General features: G+C 36.3%; 1 protein-coding gene across 1 annotated transcript in view; it reads left to right on the forward strand.

Moving 5' to 3' along the window:
• Nucleotides 1–17,733, forward strand: part of LOC150075205 (basic phospholipase A2 PA-5-like) — a 67,264-nt gene that overhangs the window by 22,934 nt on the left and 26,597 nt on the right. The window contains exon 2 of the mRNA XM_090388829.1: nucleotides 16,928–17,186. Within this exon, the coding sequence (XP_090244955.1) occupies nucleotides 16,928–17,186 (259 nt within the window). The remainder of the gene's footprint in view (nucleotides 1–16,927; nucleotides 17,187–17,733) is intronic.

A 17,733-nucleotide genomic window follows, 5' to 3' on the forward strand; every position in this document is an offset into this window, starting at 1 on the left:
GAATAGAGAAATAATAAGCACCCTAATATCTTTTCTTGCGTGCATAGTGAAGACACGAAGAAGAGGTAAGAAATCAAGCGAAAACTAGGTGACACAGATCCAACTACTGCAATGGATTCGCTTCAACCTCATCAACTCGCAATTAAGCTCGATACGCACGGTCTCCTGCAGCGCCATCAAGTGGTTAAATATAGGATCCCATTTACGAGTAGCCGTAGTTAATATCAATGAGGCTGGGCATTGGTAGACATGGTTAAGGATACCTGTAATTAATATATAAATAATTGAACTTTAAAAAATATTTTTTTTTAGGAAAAAAAATGGTCTACGCTTCACGGAATGTACAGATTTTTTTTTAAGTCGATTTCTCTCTCTCTCGTTTTGTTTTTGCAGCGCCAATATTAGAACTTAAATACACTAGTACTAATATCTGTCAATGCGGTCTAAATAATATTTACAGTGAACTGTACCAAGCGAAGTGTATTTTTGTATTGAGTAATTTCCATTTGAAACTTCAGAATGCAGCAATTCTTAATGAAATATATACAGTTGTAATCAAATTTCGAACCTTTTTTTTTGATATAAAATAAGTTCATTAGAACTATGTGAAATTTTTACTTTTGCATTAATCATTACGTTTTTAGCTAAATTTTCCCCTTCTGTTTTGCTAAAAATTGTGAACTGTACTAAAAAGAAAATGTAATTACCCTAAATTGTAAAAGTACATTTTTTATACACACACACACACATAAAGGGAAAAAAAAAAAAAAATCGACATTTCACATTTATTTTTAAGAATCCGTACAATAAATTATGGATGTCTTTTCTCCCTTTATTGAACATTTACAATATTGCCTTCTCCTTTCATCTTTTCTTGCAGCCAGCAGTATTGCAATGGTCTTAATTCTCAAAGCAGAACAAAGTTGTCTTTGCAACGAATTGCTCTGGTATTGCACTACTACTTCAGACACGTGGCCTCGTCAAAAGATTAATTGGTCATTTATTTAAAAGATGAACACTGTTATGACATCTTGTTTCAGGACTAACTGTTCTCTCACCAGAATAGCAAGTGGCCTTTAGTGATAATGCTAAGACAAACAGTTGTAAAGAATTTGTGAGCTGCTATGCAGTATACGTAATTAGTTTCGAAATTGTAAAATGGCTAAAGCTGCTTTTTTCCTGAATTTTGTTACTAGAGACCACCTGCTATCTGACCAGTTAGCAGTTGGTCTCCCACTCTAACACTATGGTAGACAATTTCAGGTACTGTACTGAGGTGAAATCTTTCAACTCGTGCAAGCCAATAAAGAGTAGAACGGCGGAATATGTATACTTATCATGGGCAGTCTGATTTTAAAGCAGCGTTTTAGGTGTAGAAGAAAATTTTAAAAAGTGATATGCGAAATTGGGAACAGATAAAAGAAGGTTGCTGTGAGTTTTATTTGATCACTTCAGCAGTCCACGTTGTTCTGGAATTGAGCTCACTGGGAGGATACGATAGTATGAAGGGAGATCAGATTTTTTTGATTTTAAAATCATTGTGAGTTATAGATATTTTATTTTTTTAAAAATTAAAGTTTACATTTGTTGCTCTGTAAATTACAATAATGTTGGCAGTGTTTCTATGCGAAAAGACGTTTTGAACAACCGATTTATAAACGAACTTGAGTAACATGTCTGATGTTGGTATACTGCTGTTTTTTCTAATTTCTCCACCAACTTTGGTATTTTCCTAGATTCAGTTCTTTCAAAAGGAATGTATATTAATGACCTAGCAATGACTACGTCCTCTTCATAGTTTTTCTGATGATAGCACACTACATTCCACCGTTTTAAGGTTCCTCAAACTTTTCAGTTTGCGACACCTTGCTATGCGCAAACAGTATTAACTTCTAGAATCGCCACTAATTCCTTAATACTATCTCCAGGTAATTCTCCAATAGGATGAAAAAAACTTAGTTAACTTCAGTCCTTCTAAAACGCAATCCAGTCTTAAAGTAGACTACTGCTCTGCTCATTTTCGATGATACTTGGATTTCTAGAAAAGATCAAGTATCATTATTAGGGATTACCCTGACTTCTAATCTCTCTTGGTATAAGCACACCACAAATATAGCTTCCCATACATAAAAAAAAAAAAAAACCCTGGGTTTTCTTTTTCACTCTCGCTGCTTACTTTGCTTTTAAACAAATAATCACTCTGTATAAATCCGAAATCTGCCTTACTATGAAATACTGCTGTTCCCAAATCAGGAGTGGTGTCCCCAAAAATTCTCTCCTGTCTTCTAGACTTCAAAAGAAGGCAGCCAGATTAAATAGTGACTCATCTTACGAAATCATTTCACTCTTTCTCATAGACGTTCAGTTTCTGCTGCACGCTTTTTCTGTAGATACAGTACTTCATGGACACAGTTCTTTTTAATTGGCATCTATAATTCCCTCCTCCTTCCCACTCTCTTCCAAACCAGTCAGACTACGTTCCTCAACCAGTCAGCATCCATTCACTATCCAATTCTGAATTCGCAGAACCAACTTTTTCTCCTCATTTATTCCTTCTACTTCCATTCTCTGCAACAACCTTCCTTCACACGTGTTTCTCGAAAAAAAAAAAAAACACACTACAGAAATTTAAGCCTGTGTCAGTACGTATTATCGGTCTTATCGGCCTTCAACCCATGCACAGTACTAAGTATTATAGGTTTACAATGCCTTTCGTGTTTTTGGAGTCTTCATTAAAAGGGAGGGGGGAGGAGTTAAACTGTTACTCAACGCTTGCAGCTTGTGGTATTTAAGTTGTTGGTTGTTGTTGTTTTGGTTTTTAGGAGCATTAGCAACTAAGGCCATATTGCTCCGGGATATGCGGTGGTCATTCCCTGACCTTTCCGCATCCTCCATATTTGGTGGCGACGGGCTCGAACCCCGGTCTAATCAAGAAGCGTGTGCTATGCACTGCTGCTCCTTCCCACCTGGCTACGGAGGCGCCTTAAGTTGGCAAAATCTGATCAGTACTTTAAAGTATGTTGTTTAATGGCACAAGGGCTGCTAAGGCCATATTGTGCCTTTTTAATCTGTTTCATATATATATATATATATATATATATATATATATATATATATAAGAGAGAGAGCGCGCAGTTTGACTTTTTGGTTGCTACTTCGAATTAACTATCTTCAAGTAAATTGTTAACTGTAAAGGAAAGGCTGGTCACAGACGCTGCTTTTAGTTTCAGTCATTACCAAACTCAGAACCGTATTGTGTTTGTAGGGGGGGGGTATGAATTTGCTATCAGTAGTACCGAACTCTGTGATGAAATCAGAATGATCCTAACAATTTGCCTGATCTGTATATATAAACTTTGACCATGTCAAAATTTATATATACAGTACATAAAATTAATTATTATTATTATTATTTTTTTTTTTTTTTTTTTTTTTTTTTTTTGTCCCTTTGTCAACCAGTCGCTAATTTTTTTTTTTTTTTTTTTTTTTTTTTTTGGCAAAAGCATAACTAGGAATTTTGACACCTATGGCCAAATATCAGAAATGAGCTTTTGTTTTCATGAAAATAATTAAATCATTATATTATAATATTGATATTTATTTTAAAATTAATTTTATCAATTAAATTGTTAAAAAATAATAATTATTATTTTTATGGTGGGTACTTTATAATAATTTTATATATATATATATATAAGCCTGGCAGAGGAGCGAGAATGCGATAGCACACGCTCCTTGATTTTATCTGGTTTTTAGGAGCATTAGCAACTAAGGCCTTATTACTCCGGGATATGCGGTGGTCATTCCCTGACCTTTACGCATCCTCCGTATTTGGTTGTGATGGGCTCGAACCCCGGTCTAATCAGGAAGCGTGTGCTACGCACTGCTGCTCCTTCCCACCTGGCTACGGAGTCGCCACTCCTTGAGTGGACATTGGTTTAAGCTCGCGTGACTGCGAACTACAATTAACGATTGTATTCATCATTTATTGTAAATTCTTCTGACCTGGTACCGGATTATAAACAAGAACATAATAATTGTCATAATTATAAATTCAGTTATTCTAAGTCTAACTCCATTCAGCCCCTGTGGCTGGGGCCATATCTTAGATACACCTCTATTCTATGAATAGCAGTAGAAAATCCAATGACCTTAAAAAAAAATAAAAATTTCCCTCTTTAGTTGGAGCACGGTAAAATCTTTTATGGCATTGTGGTGAAGTCTTCACCTTGCACAAATCAGCTGTGTTGCTGCTTTCATATTGATTTGTCCATTTGGACAAATCAATATGAAAACTAAATTTGCCGATTCTTAGTAGTTTGCCAGAAATGCCTGTTTTTCTGAAAATAGCCGGGAATTGATAGGCCGGATTTAAGTTTGATTGTGTGTGTGTGTGTGTGTGTGTGTGTGTGTGTGTATATATACAGTATATATATATATATATATATATATATATTTTTTTTTTTTTTTTTAAGAGCATTTCTTTTTTCGGATTATTTTGTAATACTGATTCTAGGTTGATTGTTGAAGGATTTTAATTTCTTTTTGCTTATATAGGATGTAGTGGCAATGGATGGTTTGGACTTGTAATAATAAAAGTAATTAATATTTTAATGCTCATTTCTTTGTTGATCAGTTATTTAAAGTTTTTTGAAACTTTAAAAGGAATAAAGGGACAATGTTTCCCAAAAGCCTAAACTTACATCTGTCCCTTGGAGATTTCGAAATAGCAGGGTAGTTGCTGGCAGCTCTGTGGCTTTAGTTTTACTGTATTAGCTATAATGTCTTGAAATATTTGTACATTTTCAAAAATGTTATTTCTTCTTATTTGTTTATTCATTTATAAGCCAGAACTCTAGTAATTCTCAGTTATAAAGCATAAGAATTGTCATTTTTTCCCCAGCATTTTGTGGTGCCATCTGGTGAACAGTTACAAAGTTAAAGTGGAGAACAGTAGGAAACTACCGTGCAGTCTAATATAGGACATGCCTGATAGAAAAATTAAAATTGACGTGTAGAGAAGATCAGCAGCATTCCGGAGAGTTGTGTTGCAAAATTTCTTTGTTCTTCTTCGAACTGTATGTGTGCCAGCCGTAGTATTCAGAAAGAGCTGTGTTGGCATGCAATCAATCATGCCTCTCGTATATACAGTAATCGATTTCTCAGTGAGGCTGATGACACAAAATGTGAGAATGTCACGATATCAAGTCACTTTAATTACTTATACTGCTGGAGAAAGAAGTATTGATCAACAGAAACGAATCTAGCATGCTCATTTACTGGGATATTATTATTAGCCATGTGATGCAAGGGAGCCTGAGGCTTATGCTGCACCAGCCAAAAAAAATTTTCTGAGAGAGAGAGAGAGAGAGAGAGAGAGAGAGAGAGAGAGAGAGAGAGAGAATATGAGAATGAATGATGATATCCAGCTCAGGACCTTGGGTGTGCCAAGCCCATACTCACCAGATGTGAGCCCCTGGGGGTGTGCTGTTTGTACTAGACTACATCACAAAGATTTAAGTAGGGTGTAGCATTATCGTTTACAGAAGCTAGTATTCATTAGTATTCTGCCATCAGAGAAGGGAGAATACTAATAAAAAATAAATTTTCTGTTAATATTCTGGGATGGCCACATAAGCTCATGGGAATTTAAATGATAAAGAATACAAGAACATCACTATATTTAGCAGTCATTTGAGCTTGAAATACGGTCCATTCAAATGGTTGTATTTTTTTATTTTTTTTTTTTTTAATGTAAATCCCAAACACGAGAGGTATAAGAACCTATAGTACTTAGTACCATGCTTGGGTTTGGAGGTTGAGAAGACGAAAGAAGATATTTGTTGACATTGGACTTGAACTTCTGTAGACTGTAATTTTCAGGAAATACGTATGAAGGAAGGTTGTTCCAGAAAACGGCAGTTGAATGAATAAACGAGGAAGATGAAAAGTTGGTTCTGTGAGTTTGAAGTTGGACAGTAAATGGATGTTGGCTGGTGGCGGCACGTGTTCGGACTGTTCTGAAAGTGAGAGGGGAATTATAGAAGCCAATTCAAAAGAACAGTGCCCATGGAAGTACAGTATCTGTAGAAGAGGCATGCAGCAGAAACAGTACGGCTATGAGACAGCGAGTAGAGAGACTCTCTTAGAGATGAATCATTAATTAACCTAACTGCCCTCTTCTGAATGGAATCAAGAAGCCTGAGAGGTTTTGGGGGCACCACCCCAGATGTGGGAACAATATTCCATGGCAGGGCGGATTTGCGATTTATACAGAGTGAGCAGCTGTTTGGAAGAAAAGTAACGGCGAGAGTGAAAGAGAAAACCAAATTTTTTAGATGCAGAGGAAGCAATATTTGTAATGTGCTTGTGCCAAGAGAGATTAGAAGTCAGGGTGATCCCCAAAAGAGATATATCGTTTTGCCTAGAAATCGGAGTGTCACTAAAGATAAGCATAGTAGCAGAAGAATCCTTTTTGCGAGATATAAGACAAGACTGGGTTTTAGAAGGGTTGAAATCAACTAAGTTGTCTTTGCCCCACTGGAGAAATACCTGGAGATCAGTATTTAAGGAATTAGTAGCAGATTTTCGAGTAGTTAAAGCTGATTGAGCAGGGCAAGGTTTCTCAAAATGGAAAGTAGAATGCAATATGCTATCATCGGCAAAACTATGGATAGGATTTCCAGTAAATGGAAGGTCTTTAATATACAAGAGGAAAAGAGTGGGGGAAAGAACTGAACCTTTCGGGACACCGGCATTAGTGGAGAAGTTAAAGACAGAGAGCTATCTACCATCATCCTCAGTGAGCGATCAGAGAGAAAACTGGATAACCAATTACTAAAAACAGTTGGCACACCATATGATGGAAGCTTGTTTAGAAGACCTTTATGCCAAACACGATCGAAAGCCCTTGAGATATCAAGAGCAACTACTTCTGTTTCACCGAACCTTCCCATTGAATTCGTCCATAAATGGTAACATGAGCCAGAATATCACCAGTAGATCGACACTGACGGAATCCATACTGGCGATCGTTGATCAGACGGAAGATTTCTAGATAGTTTAAGAGTTGGCGGTTAATTGATTTCTCCATTACTTTAGAAAGAGTAGAAGTAATTGCAATGGGACGATAATTGGATGGGAGGGATTTGTCACCCTTTTTAGGAACTGGCTGGATATGAGCAAATTTCCAAGCAGAAGGAAGGGCACCTTTTGACATAAGAAAGTGAAAAAAGGCGGCGAAGAATAGGAGTAAGTTCAGGAGCACAGGTTTTTAGAACAAGTGGAGAAATACCATCGGGACCTGGAACTTTCTTAGTACCAAGATTTGTCAGAATCCTTCTGACATCCTTTTGACGGTAGACCACAGGAGGCATTGAATGGAGCGTGTTGGGAATCGTGGGAGGTGTTTTACCAAGATCATTAATACGTGAGCTGGAAGAAAAATGGGATGCTAGCAGGTCAGCTTTATCCTTGGCTGAAGTGACAACAGAACCATCTGGTTTGGACAGAGGTGGGAGCAGAGAGGGGCAAAAGTTGCGGCCAATAGCTTTGGCAAGAGACCAGAATGCTCGGCTACCATTGGGGCAAGAAGCAAGTTTTCTACTCTTAGCCTGTTCAAACTCTAGTTTGGACTGATTAATAACTGCTTTACAATTGTTGCGAGCTTTGGTGTAGGCAGAAAATGAAACTGAAGAATTAGAAACAAGCCAATTACGATATGCAACATTATTCTCTTGAACAGCCTTAGCACATTTATTGGAAAACCAAGGTTTAGATAAAGGACGATTTTAAAGTGGAGTGTGGGATAAAGGATTCCATTCCTGCAAGAATAATTTCACTGACACGATCTGAGCAAACGTTGACATCAGAAGTTTTGAAACAGTATTCCGACCAAGGAAAAGAAGTCTCGCAGGTCATCCCATTTTGCATTCTTGTAATGCCAAACAACACGGGGTTGGGAATAGCCATGAGATAAAGGCTCCATTGGAGAAGAGACAATCACTAAGTTGTGATCTGAACTGCATAAAGGACCTCTCACTTCGACCGTGTACTTAGAAAGGTTGTTTGTGAGAAAAAGATCAAGCGTGTTGACTGTATGATTAGGATTGTCCGGTATTCTTGTAGGTAAATGAACAATCTGTGCAAGGTTGGAATTAGTAATTGCAAAAGCCTCGGCATTTCGACCAGCTGGGTCGGTGTGACTAGAAAACGGAAGCCAGCTGGAGTTGTGAACATTTAAAATCACCAAGAGAAATTACCTCACTTTTAGGAGAGTTGGACTGGAGAAAGTCAAGTTGCAAAGAGAGGAAGTCAAAGAGCTCCAAGTGATTAGTGGAGTTGGGAGAACGGTAGACACAACAGATGAATTTGACACAATGAGGTTGAGAGATTTTAAGCTAGAGAAGATTCCAAATTGCCTAGTCTCTGACAGGGAATATCAGAATGGACATATGCACAAGTACTGTACCACCTTTGAGGCTAAAGGAATCATACAGCGAATAATTTGGGAATCTGAAATGAGCAGTAGTTGAATCGACCGGTAACTGAGATTCTGTCAGAAAAAGTACATGGGGTTTGGCAGAGTGGAAATGGACATCGTTGAGATTAGAATTGAGACCACGTATATTTGTGAAATGAATTAGGAAGTGCTTGGGAGGTTTAAATCTTTTCGCAGATAAGCTTGCTCTATTAGTTTGACAATTCATGGTGTATTCAATAGTAAGAAAAAGTGAGTGGGACATGCTGTATGAAGTAATGAAATTTTTGGATATGGCGTACACATGATAAGAATATACTCAGATCCTTGGTATATTCTTATATACCAAGGATCTGGGTATATAAGAATATACAACAATGCTCCCCGCATACACACTACTCTGACTCCCTCCAGTCGCTATCTGGCAGAGTACAGGTGCAAGATTATACACTAGCTGATCCGGAAGCCTCCTAGAGAGTTATCAATAGGTTCGGTTCGGTGTACTCACTAGCGGCCGGCCTGCGAACACCGTTTTAGAGCTGTACCCTCGAAATGTAACGAATATTGGATCTCGCCACGATGTTTATCATAACCTCAAAAGTCATCAATCATGATGGAAGAGATAGGGAAGGGTTGACCGGAATTTAGCTCTAGAGACTAAACTTCAAGGCTCCAATAAGCAAAGTGGTGGTATTGCACCTTTGATGAGAATCATCTACCAACTAGTACTACTGCATCATCGCATTTGACCCTACATGGGAGATTATTTGAATCTGGTCCACAGCAGGAAGAGAGAAATAGGTTTAAGGCAATAATTTAAACAGAAGAAGTAACAATTAAATATATCCGCTGGATTTTGTAATGATAAAGGAAGGAAAGTTGTCTGTTTCCATACTATTGTTCATTATATATTTATCGTCTACGGATTGAACTGTAAACTCAGTGTTAGTAATAATTTATTCTGGTTGTTAAGTAGTCGGGAATTCCAATGAATTTCGATCTTGTACATTAGTTTCTCTTCAGGGGCTTTGTTTCCATTGCTGTAGCCTTTTTTTTTTGTAAAAGTTTTTGGGCGAAATCTGTAAACAGCAGACAAATTTTCTTATCGAAAATGCCTATCATGGTTTGAAAATTAGGAAAGGCTTCGACTTTATAACTTTCATGGCCATAGTAGAGGCTATAAGCTGAATGGATTTAACACACCGGATTTAGCTTAAAACAGTTTACTTATAATCTGTGGAACATATGCTATTAGTTTTTTCCAGTACCACGTACACGACTACTGTTTGCACTTAACAGAAGAAAGTGCTGTGAACAAAATATTATCGGACTTCAGTGATTATCTGGTACGATGAATTCCAGTTCCACTTGTGTTATTGCGCTTATTAAATATTCAGAACATAATTCTGATAAAAACGTATATCAGGATGATTTTCGATGGCGTACTGTATGGAGTATTTGTGGGGATCTGCTGCAGACAGCAATCAAACCATTAAACGCCGCAGAATACTGGCTCCTGAAATGGAAGTGTCATCTCCTTCGACAGCAGTACACAACACAAATGGACAAAACACTAAATTTAACCAGATTTTCAGGCTTAATGCATGAAAGAAGGCCAGTCTGCACCATCAAAATGATCGCTGGGAGAATCTCGGCGCCCAACATTTGGGACAGTGTTGGCGCATCCCCCAACCAGCTCTACGCTCTACTGCAAGCTTCTTGCTCTTCCTTCGAGGCTATGCCGTAAAGATCGCTTCCTCCCATATCAAAAACTCCATGTAGCCCAATCCTTGAATGCCGACCTGTGTAATATCATAGATGACAAAAAGTATTGACGTCTCATCCTAGATCTGCATTTGTATTCCACAACCAACTGATGTGAGATCGCTCAGGCTCGGCAAAAATTTTACGGAAAACCGAACTTAAGAAAACTATCTTGTTATTTTTTAATTTGATGTATTACTATTATTTTTTAAGTTGATATAATCTGCTTTGTTATTTATACATAATTTTTCTTTAACTTAGTCGTATTAAAGCTATTGTACATATCTTGTATTATATTTCTGGCGAGATGTTATCTATACCGCTTGATAATCCCTGGCCGTGAAAGATTTTGTAAAGTCAAGGTACCTGCGTGTACCTCACAATAAAGATCATATTCATCATTCTTCTTGAAGACGTTTGTAGGACATTAGAGGCAGTTGAGTTTATAGTTTGAGTTAGTAGAGTATGTTTTTTTTTTTTTTTTTAGCTAATGTCTTGAAAAGAGAGCCTAGGTTTAACTGTATTGTATTGTTTGCGTATTGTAATGCATCATGGCGAGGTCACTCCTGGTGATAACTACGATAATGTGCAGTGCAGTCATACCTGTATCACGCAAGAGTGGTTCTGGGAGTATGACAGTGAGTGCACTTCCCTTCAGATCGCACAATCACTGGATCTCAGTCCAATAGAGCATGTATAGGATGAGGTTGAAAAAGCATCCTATGGGAAAATCCACTTCCTATTCAGTATTGAGAACTTTATTTTATTTGAAGTAAAGAACAAAATTATAATACAGTAAAGAACAAAATAAACTTATAAGAAAGAAAAAATATACTTTTTGAAATAAGTATCATTCAATCGCAGCAGAACTTTTGTGTAGTTCAAAAATAATAAAGGCTTTTAAGGGTTTTTTTTTTTTTTTTTCTACTTCGCTGACTGCAAGACTGCTTTCACGTCAGAATAGATCGTACGCTTGAGCGCAATCAACTGGAACCTGAATCAACTTCGGAAAGTTTATTGTTGTGACAAGCAAGGATGGATAAATAGTTGTAATTTGCCAAAATTATTCAAAAGGGAATGTTCTTCAATATTTTTGGACGATAACAGGTTGGCACCTCGGTAATTGAAAATGTTAATAAAAAACTCTTCTAGTGAATAGTTAAGCACAATATTCCTGAAACAGAAATTTCTTGTTTCAGGAATAACATTTTTAGTCTGTATTTAAAATGTCTTTCCACACCATTAATTATTATAACAACCTTTGTCTCTCCAGACGATTAATGAATGCTTTAAGTAACTTTTTTTAAAGATAACTTTGCATTTTGTATTCATAGATCTTGATGTCTTCATTTACGTGTAGGGCCGTGTTAACATAGAAAGCCTGAAACGACACTGCCTTCAGGCTCCTGCTTTCAGGAATAGCAAATGTACAGTATTGGGAGGTCGCGTTTTCTTGTTTGCATCCAAGCGCTTAAAAGTTGACATTACTCTATCCTTGGGAATTATGTCAGCAAAGGATCATAAAACAGAAAAGGTTGAAATTTTCAGAAAGTTAAAATACGGGCTGAGTCTCGTATTTCAACTTTCTGAAACGAAACAAAAAATACTAAGTCCTTTTTATTATGGATGTGAAGCATGGGTTCATCACTTTGATCTAGAGATTACCGCCACTGCGGCCCTTATACGCTGGTAGATTCTTATGATGAAGAGCCCACCTAATCGCAACCCTTTTTTTTTTTTTCTTGCCAATTCGACTGACGCAATTTTCCAATTGACAGTTGCTGTAATGGTAGGCCCTCTCTTTTCAGGAAATCGAGAAGTACTGCTTCCGCAGAGACTCAAAAAAACTGTTGCCAACCCCCTTTGCCTGCAGAAGCAGTGACACGAAATTTCTTTGGAATGGGAGATCATGCACCTTTCCAAATTGTTTTGTCGTTCGGGTTGAGTTAATGTAGTTAGACTAATGCTTTCCAGCTTGACTATCCGAGCGTCTTTTGTATATTTTTAAGAAGTTGAGGATACCACAAAAAAAAAAATAATAAATAAAAAAATAATTTATAAATAAATAAATTTTAAATATGTACCAAAAATAAGCATTGTACTTCTCTGCTTCTTACATTATTTATTTTCTCTTTTAATATACTTCATCTGTAATTAGGCATGTAGCAAAATGTGTGCAATTTTCAAACGGTTAAACTTTTGAGAAATTACATTCATTTAATTGAACTTCAGCTGACCCTTTTTAATAAAATTGCTTGTGCAAATTTAAAAGGTTTTTTTTTTTATAAACAGTGAGTTTTATTTTCAGTAATAATACATTACAGTATTTTAGTAATACAATCAAGGGAGAGAGAGAAAATTAAATGCTTAACACGTTTTATTTCAGAATTATAATTATAACGCTTACATCCTAAAATTTCCTCCAAAGATATTCTTAGAAAAAGTGGTTGCCAGTTCACAGGGGACAGTCTTGCATTAGATGCAAAAATTAATTACAAACTCGTAATTCATGAAACCCCAGACTTTATCTGGAGAAGGTGAGCCAGGCCTACCAGCATGAGCAGAAGTAATGCACCGCTTCGATGCAGTGCGACGTGTGTGCTCACTAACAGGGAGCGGGGGACAGTGAGGGTATAAATCTCTTCCCCGCAAAGAACGTTTTGTTTTATATTGCACTGTCATGTGTTGATGCTTGTAAAAGCTACCAATGTGGAACGAACGCGCTGCCCCCCAAACATTTCTATTGTGCGTCGCTCTGGTGCAGTTTCACATCTTGCGGTACATGATAACAGAAGATGAGTAGATAATCGAGAGCAAAAATGAAAGTTGCAATTCAAGTTGTTATTGAAAGCCATTCTGTTGAATTGCATTGGCAGAATTGCCTGCAATAAGATCTTTTTTGTCATATTTGAGCTGAAACTTTTGAATCTGTAATTGGACTAAGAGGATACTACAAATCGTAGATTTTACGGTTCCCAAATTAAAATTTTGCCTAAACAACTGCCATTTTTCTCAGTGGAAAAATCGTAAAATCTAAACGGTAACACAGTACTTAGTCCAATTTTATCATCAGATTTAAAAAGTTTAGCTGAAATATAGCAAAGGTCCAGACAGCGAATATCCTAAACTTGAAATAGACTCCGGTTCCTTTTTAATTTAAACACCCTGTATATACTCGTTTTCTTTTCTTCTTTATAATATTCATAGTGTATATTTTTTTTCAATGCCACGTTTTGACATTTTTTACTTCTTTAAACATACTGTACTTTCAGTATATTCTACCTGCTGTTTTTGTATATGCAGGGGATTTTTCCATTAACGATAAAATCAAAATAAACTTGATATAAAGAATGTCTATTAAAAGTAAAAAAGGAACATAGTGTTCCTTTCTTATTATTTACTTGGGGGCGCTATACAAATTTCCCGTGAAGCGTAACAGACAGAACCCTTGAAGGTAAGAAATCGTGTCATTGGCTTCGGTGTATTATTTCCGATTATAAAAACATCTTTTTTGGCTTAAGGAAGGCATTTTTATAAATTCCTATAAATAGCCAGCCAGAGCTTCCTGATTTGCATTCTGATTTCGAACATTTACAGCTTAACCTAGATGGGAAACGATCCGTATAATAAAATTTCCCAAAGGACAACCATTATTCATATAATGGTCAGTGTGGCAAATATGCTACAGAATCATTTCGCTTATTGTACGTACGTAATGTTCCAGAGCGGTTTCCTCCCCTCTCCTTTTTGACAATTTTAGGCTTTCCGCTTCTCTGCGCAGAAAAAGTCATGCTGTAATGGCATACATAAAATCAGGAAATGGATAGCATATACGAAGGGCAAATAAACATTTGAAATTAGAAATTATTTTCCATGGTAGCCCGCATGTTTTTAAATCTTCATTCTTTTGTTTGTTCTTGTAAAATTGTTTGCTTATTATTAAAATATCTGTGTGCAGTGGAATAAAAGTTGCTCTAAAGGATAAGGAAGAAGGGCAACAGATAACCACTTCCTATTGTATTCAGATGAGGAAAATGTTACATCTGGCAGAAAAAGTCTGTGTCCCAGATGGAGTGCTCCATCTTGCCTGCCATAAGTTGAACATTTAGTTCAAACATCTGTTTTTTTCTTGTTTCACGTCCGTATTAATAGTAATGCTGAGAAAAATCAGCTGGAATATTATTCTTTTTATATGCTAACAAAAGCCCCTATATGCAGATTAAGTGGAAGAGCACCGGCAAAGTGTTGGAGAGTAGCAAAGGACACTGTTCTACAGGGTTCACTGCTTCGGTCATAGTGCGTCACTTCACATGGTTTTAAATGTACTGTACATTGTTTTCAAAATGCGTGTTCACTGGCTGATTTTAAATAAAAATAAATTTTATTTTATACTCGGGGACGACCACTTAAGATCAGAGGAGTTTCATGTTATACCCACCAAAAAACTAATATAGCACAGGGGAAACTACCCTGTCTGGTCCTGAGACGGCTAACTATAGTCTCAATTGAAAAGGCTTTTAAGAATTTCTAGAGTCCGGAGGGACTTCCCTCCCTTGCTTCCTTAAAATGAGCGATAAGTGACGAACACACCGTACTGTCAAGTAGGGCTGAATATAAAAACCCTTCCACTTTTTAAGGGGATAATCATAAATAGAGAAAACAAACAGCTTTTCTTATTCAAATTTCATATTCATTTTGTTAAAATTAATTTTAATAAAGAAAGTTTCTAAAAGTCTACTTTTATATTTTGATTACCATTCCATTCCAGGAACGAGATACATCTTTATTCTATCTATATCTTTAGATGTATATTTTTATTGTTATTACATCTTTAGTATAAACTAACTTTCATTGAGCATATAGTTTCTGTTTACAAATGATATATGTTAAATGGCTTTCACTTCGCGTCTCGGAAGATGGAAAGAAAAGGGAATGGATAAATCCTTTGCTTTGGTTCTACTGAAGAAACCCCCCAAGCTTCATATTAACTAAAAGACTCCGGAGTTAATCGATAGGGAACTAGACTTTTATCCTCAATCAGCTAACTCATGCGTTGACAAAAAAAAAAAAAAAAAAAAAAACACCAATGCACTACCATAAATTTTAAGATTTTAAGCATTGTATAGAAAAGCACTGTCAGAATGCTCAAAAGAATACAACTGTGCTTGCGAGCAACAGTTAAGGACCATTGCTTTAATTGATTGCAAATGTGATGTTTGTTGGGTAGGCCTGTAAAGTAACCATTCGATAGTGTGATATGAAATATTTTTAACAAATTTAGTGTTTTTAAAATTATTTTAGTGCAGTAATTCCAATTAAACATACAGTTTTAACCAAAGTAGTCAACGAAGTTTGAACTAATTTATCTTGTTTTATATAAAATACAAAACAAATACAAAAAAAATACAAAAAAAAATTTGTAAATAGAGTCAGTTAAAATATATCGAAGTTTTAACTATATCGAAAAGTTACCATTACAAACTAGGGAGAAATGACTTAAAATTAGGTGGACGCTTTCTTTATTTACATATTTCCTCTCCTTGGACTAGGAGACGGCATCTACCCGTGACCACTCCTACACCATTTATATTCCCGATTAAAAAAAAAAATAATAATAATAAATTGTTAACCTCCAGCAGATAACCATAACTTAATTTTTATTTTTTTCTGATTTCCTACTCGAACGGCACGATGGGAAGAACAAAGTTTGTTTATACAGTTAAGCTTCTTATCCTGGAGAGCAGATCTGTTAACTTGCAATTAACAAATTTAGTTAACAAATCTCCTCCAGATTAAGAAGTTTTAAATATAAAAGACATTTTTCACATTTTATTTTGATTATAAGCGTCTAAACTTTCATTTCAGTTTTCAACATTAACTTCAAGAATATAAACTTTTCTTAAACTTAAAGAATTATATACACTTGACCCCACGCTATTTATGCGAATTTGAATGGTTTATTGAAGTAGAAATTAGACAAAAAAATTAAACCTGTTTCCTACCAGAAGGTAGCGAAAAGTACGATGTAATATTTCATTCTTGTCGACGTTTCGGATCCAACTTTAGGTATCCATTATCAAGACAAAGTTGAGCAGGAACAGATCTCCAAGTTTGCTTCAGTATCCAGATCACGTAAATAAATATTGTATATATTGTGTGAAAGGCACACAATATATACAAAATTTTCTTTCAGTTTCTTAATTGCATAGTAAGGTGGTAGCCATTACCTGTTTATTCTGTGTTCAGTAATATGCCGCTTTCGTTATGAGATTTGCAAATGCGCAAGGAAATTATCCTCCAATTTGAGGATAATTTCCTTGGAAAGGAAAAAAAAAAAAAAAATTATAGTTCATGACCATCCGTGACTGTGGCAGTTTTTCCGTGATCTTAGAAACAAAGATCGAATCTTTTCCAAATTTCTCACAAAATGAGAGCGATTACTTAATCGGTGAGCTCTGCCATCCTTTTACACTGTGTGTAAAATCCGAAATTTCAATCCGAACATATATAGATCCATATGTTAAAAAATCATAGACAAACCAATTTTTTTAAGTTATTCTGGTTTTTAGTTCTATAACGATTTCATAACTAAAAAGCAAATTTCATTTGTATAATTCTTATAACGGAGTGGCGACTTTTTTTATCGTGTTTAAATAATCTCTTATTCTTCCTTTTATTTTTCAGGTCACGTTCCCTTTTCACATTCCCTCAGAACTTTCTCAGAGTATGTCAACTCTACAGCCATAAATTCTATCAATCACATCAGTTTTCCTTCATCTCAAAGGATTTCGTTCACTCACGCAAGATCTCGTGTCCGCCGCAGCGTAGTGCAAATGGCCCGAATGTTACGATGTGCCACCGGTTGCAACCCCCTGAGTTATCGCGGTTACGGCTGTTACTGTGGTTATCTTGGAGCAGGAAGACCCATCGATGGCATAGACAGGTTTGTACCCAATTATGATGCTGATTTTGATAAAGAAGTTACGAAAGAGAGCAAATTTCTCTATCCCAAAGGAGACCATCTAGTAGGAGAAAGGTTACGGCCTTAGCGACTTTCATTTTGAACATTTATTTAAGATCAGAATATTCGCGCACAAGTTACCTGATTTTGGTACTAGACAAGGCATCCACCCTAGTACTGTACTTTTCCATTAGCAAGGCCAGTGGCAGTCCACAGATATTGCTCTTTTATACTAACCTGGAAACGGGGAGAGCACTATAGTAGAGAACAAAAAAAATCAGGAAAATGATTGAAGGTGCCAGTGGCACTCCACTATTTATTTTCAAATAATATATAGTGAGGAGAGAGTTATGCGTCCCAGAAGTTAGTAGTAAGGGGAAGTGACATGTGGCCTTGGGTGAAGCAGACGTTTGGTGCTACCAGAGCAGAGGTTCCCAAACTTGCCTTGAGCCTCCGTAATTTTTTTTTATATAGGTTTCATGCTCCTACCAAGTTCCAGGACAGGTACAAATAAACAGATTTGACATAA

This window comes from Mastigoproctus giganteus, chromosome 14 (genome assembly GCF_048544385.1).
Source record: "Mastigoproctus giganteus isolate SK-2022 chromosome 14, ASM4854438v1, whole genome shotgun sequence".
Classification (NCBI taxonomy): domain Eukaryota; kingdom Metazoa; phylum Arthropoda; class Arachnida; order Uropygi; family Thelyphonidae; genus Mastigoproctus; species Mastigoproctus giganteus.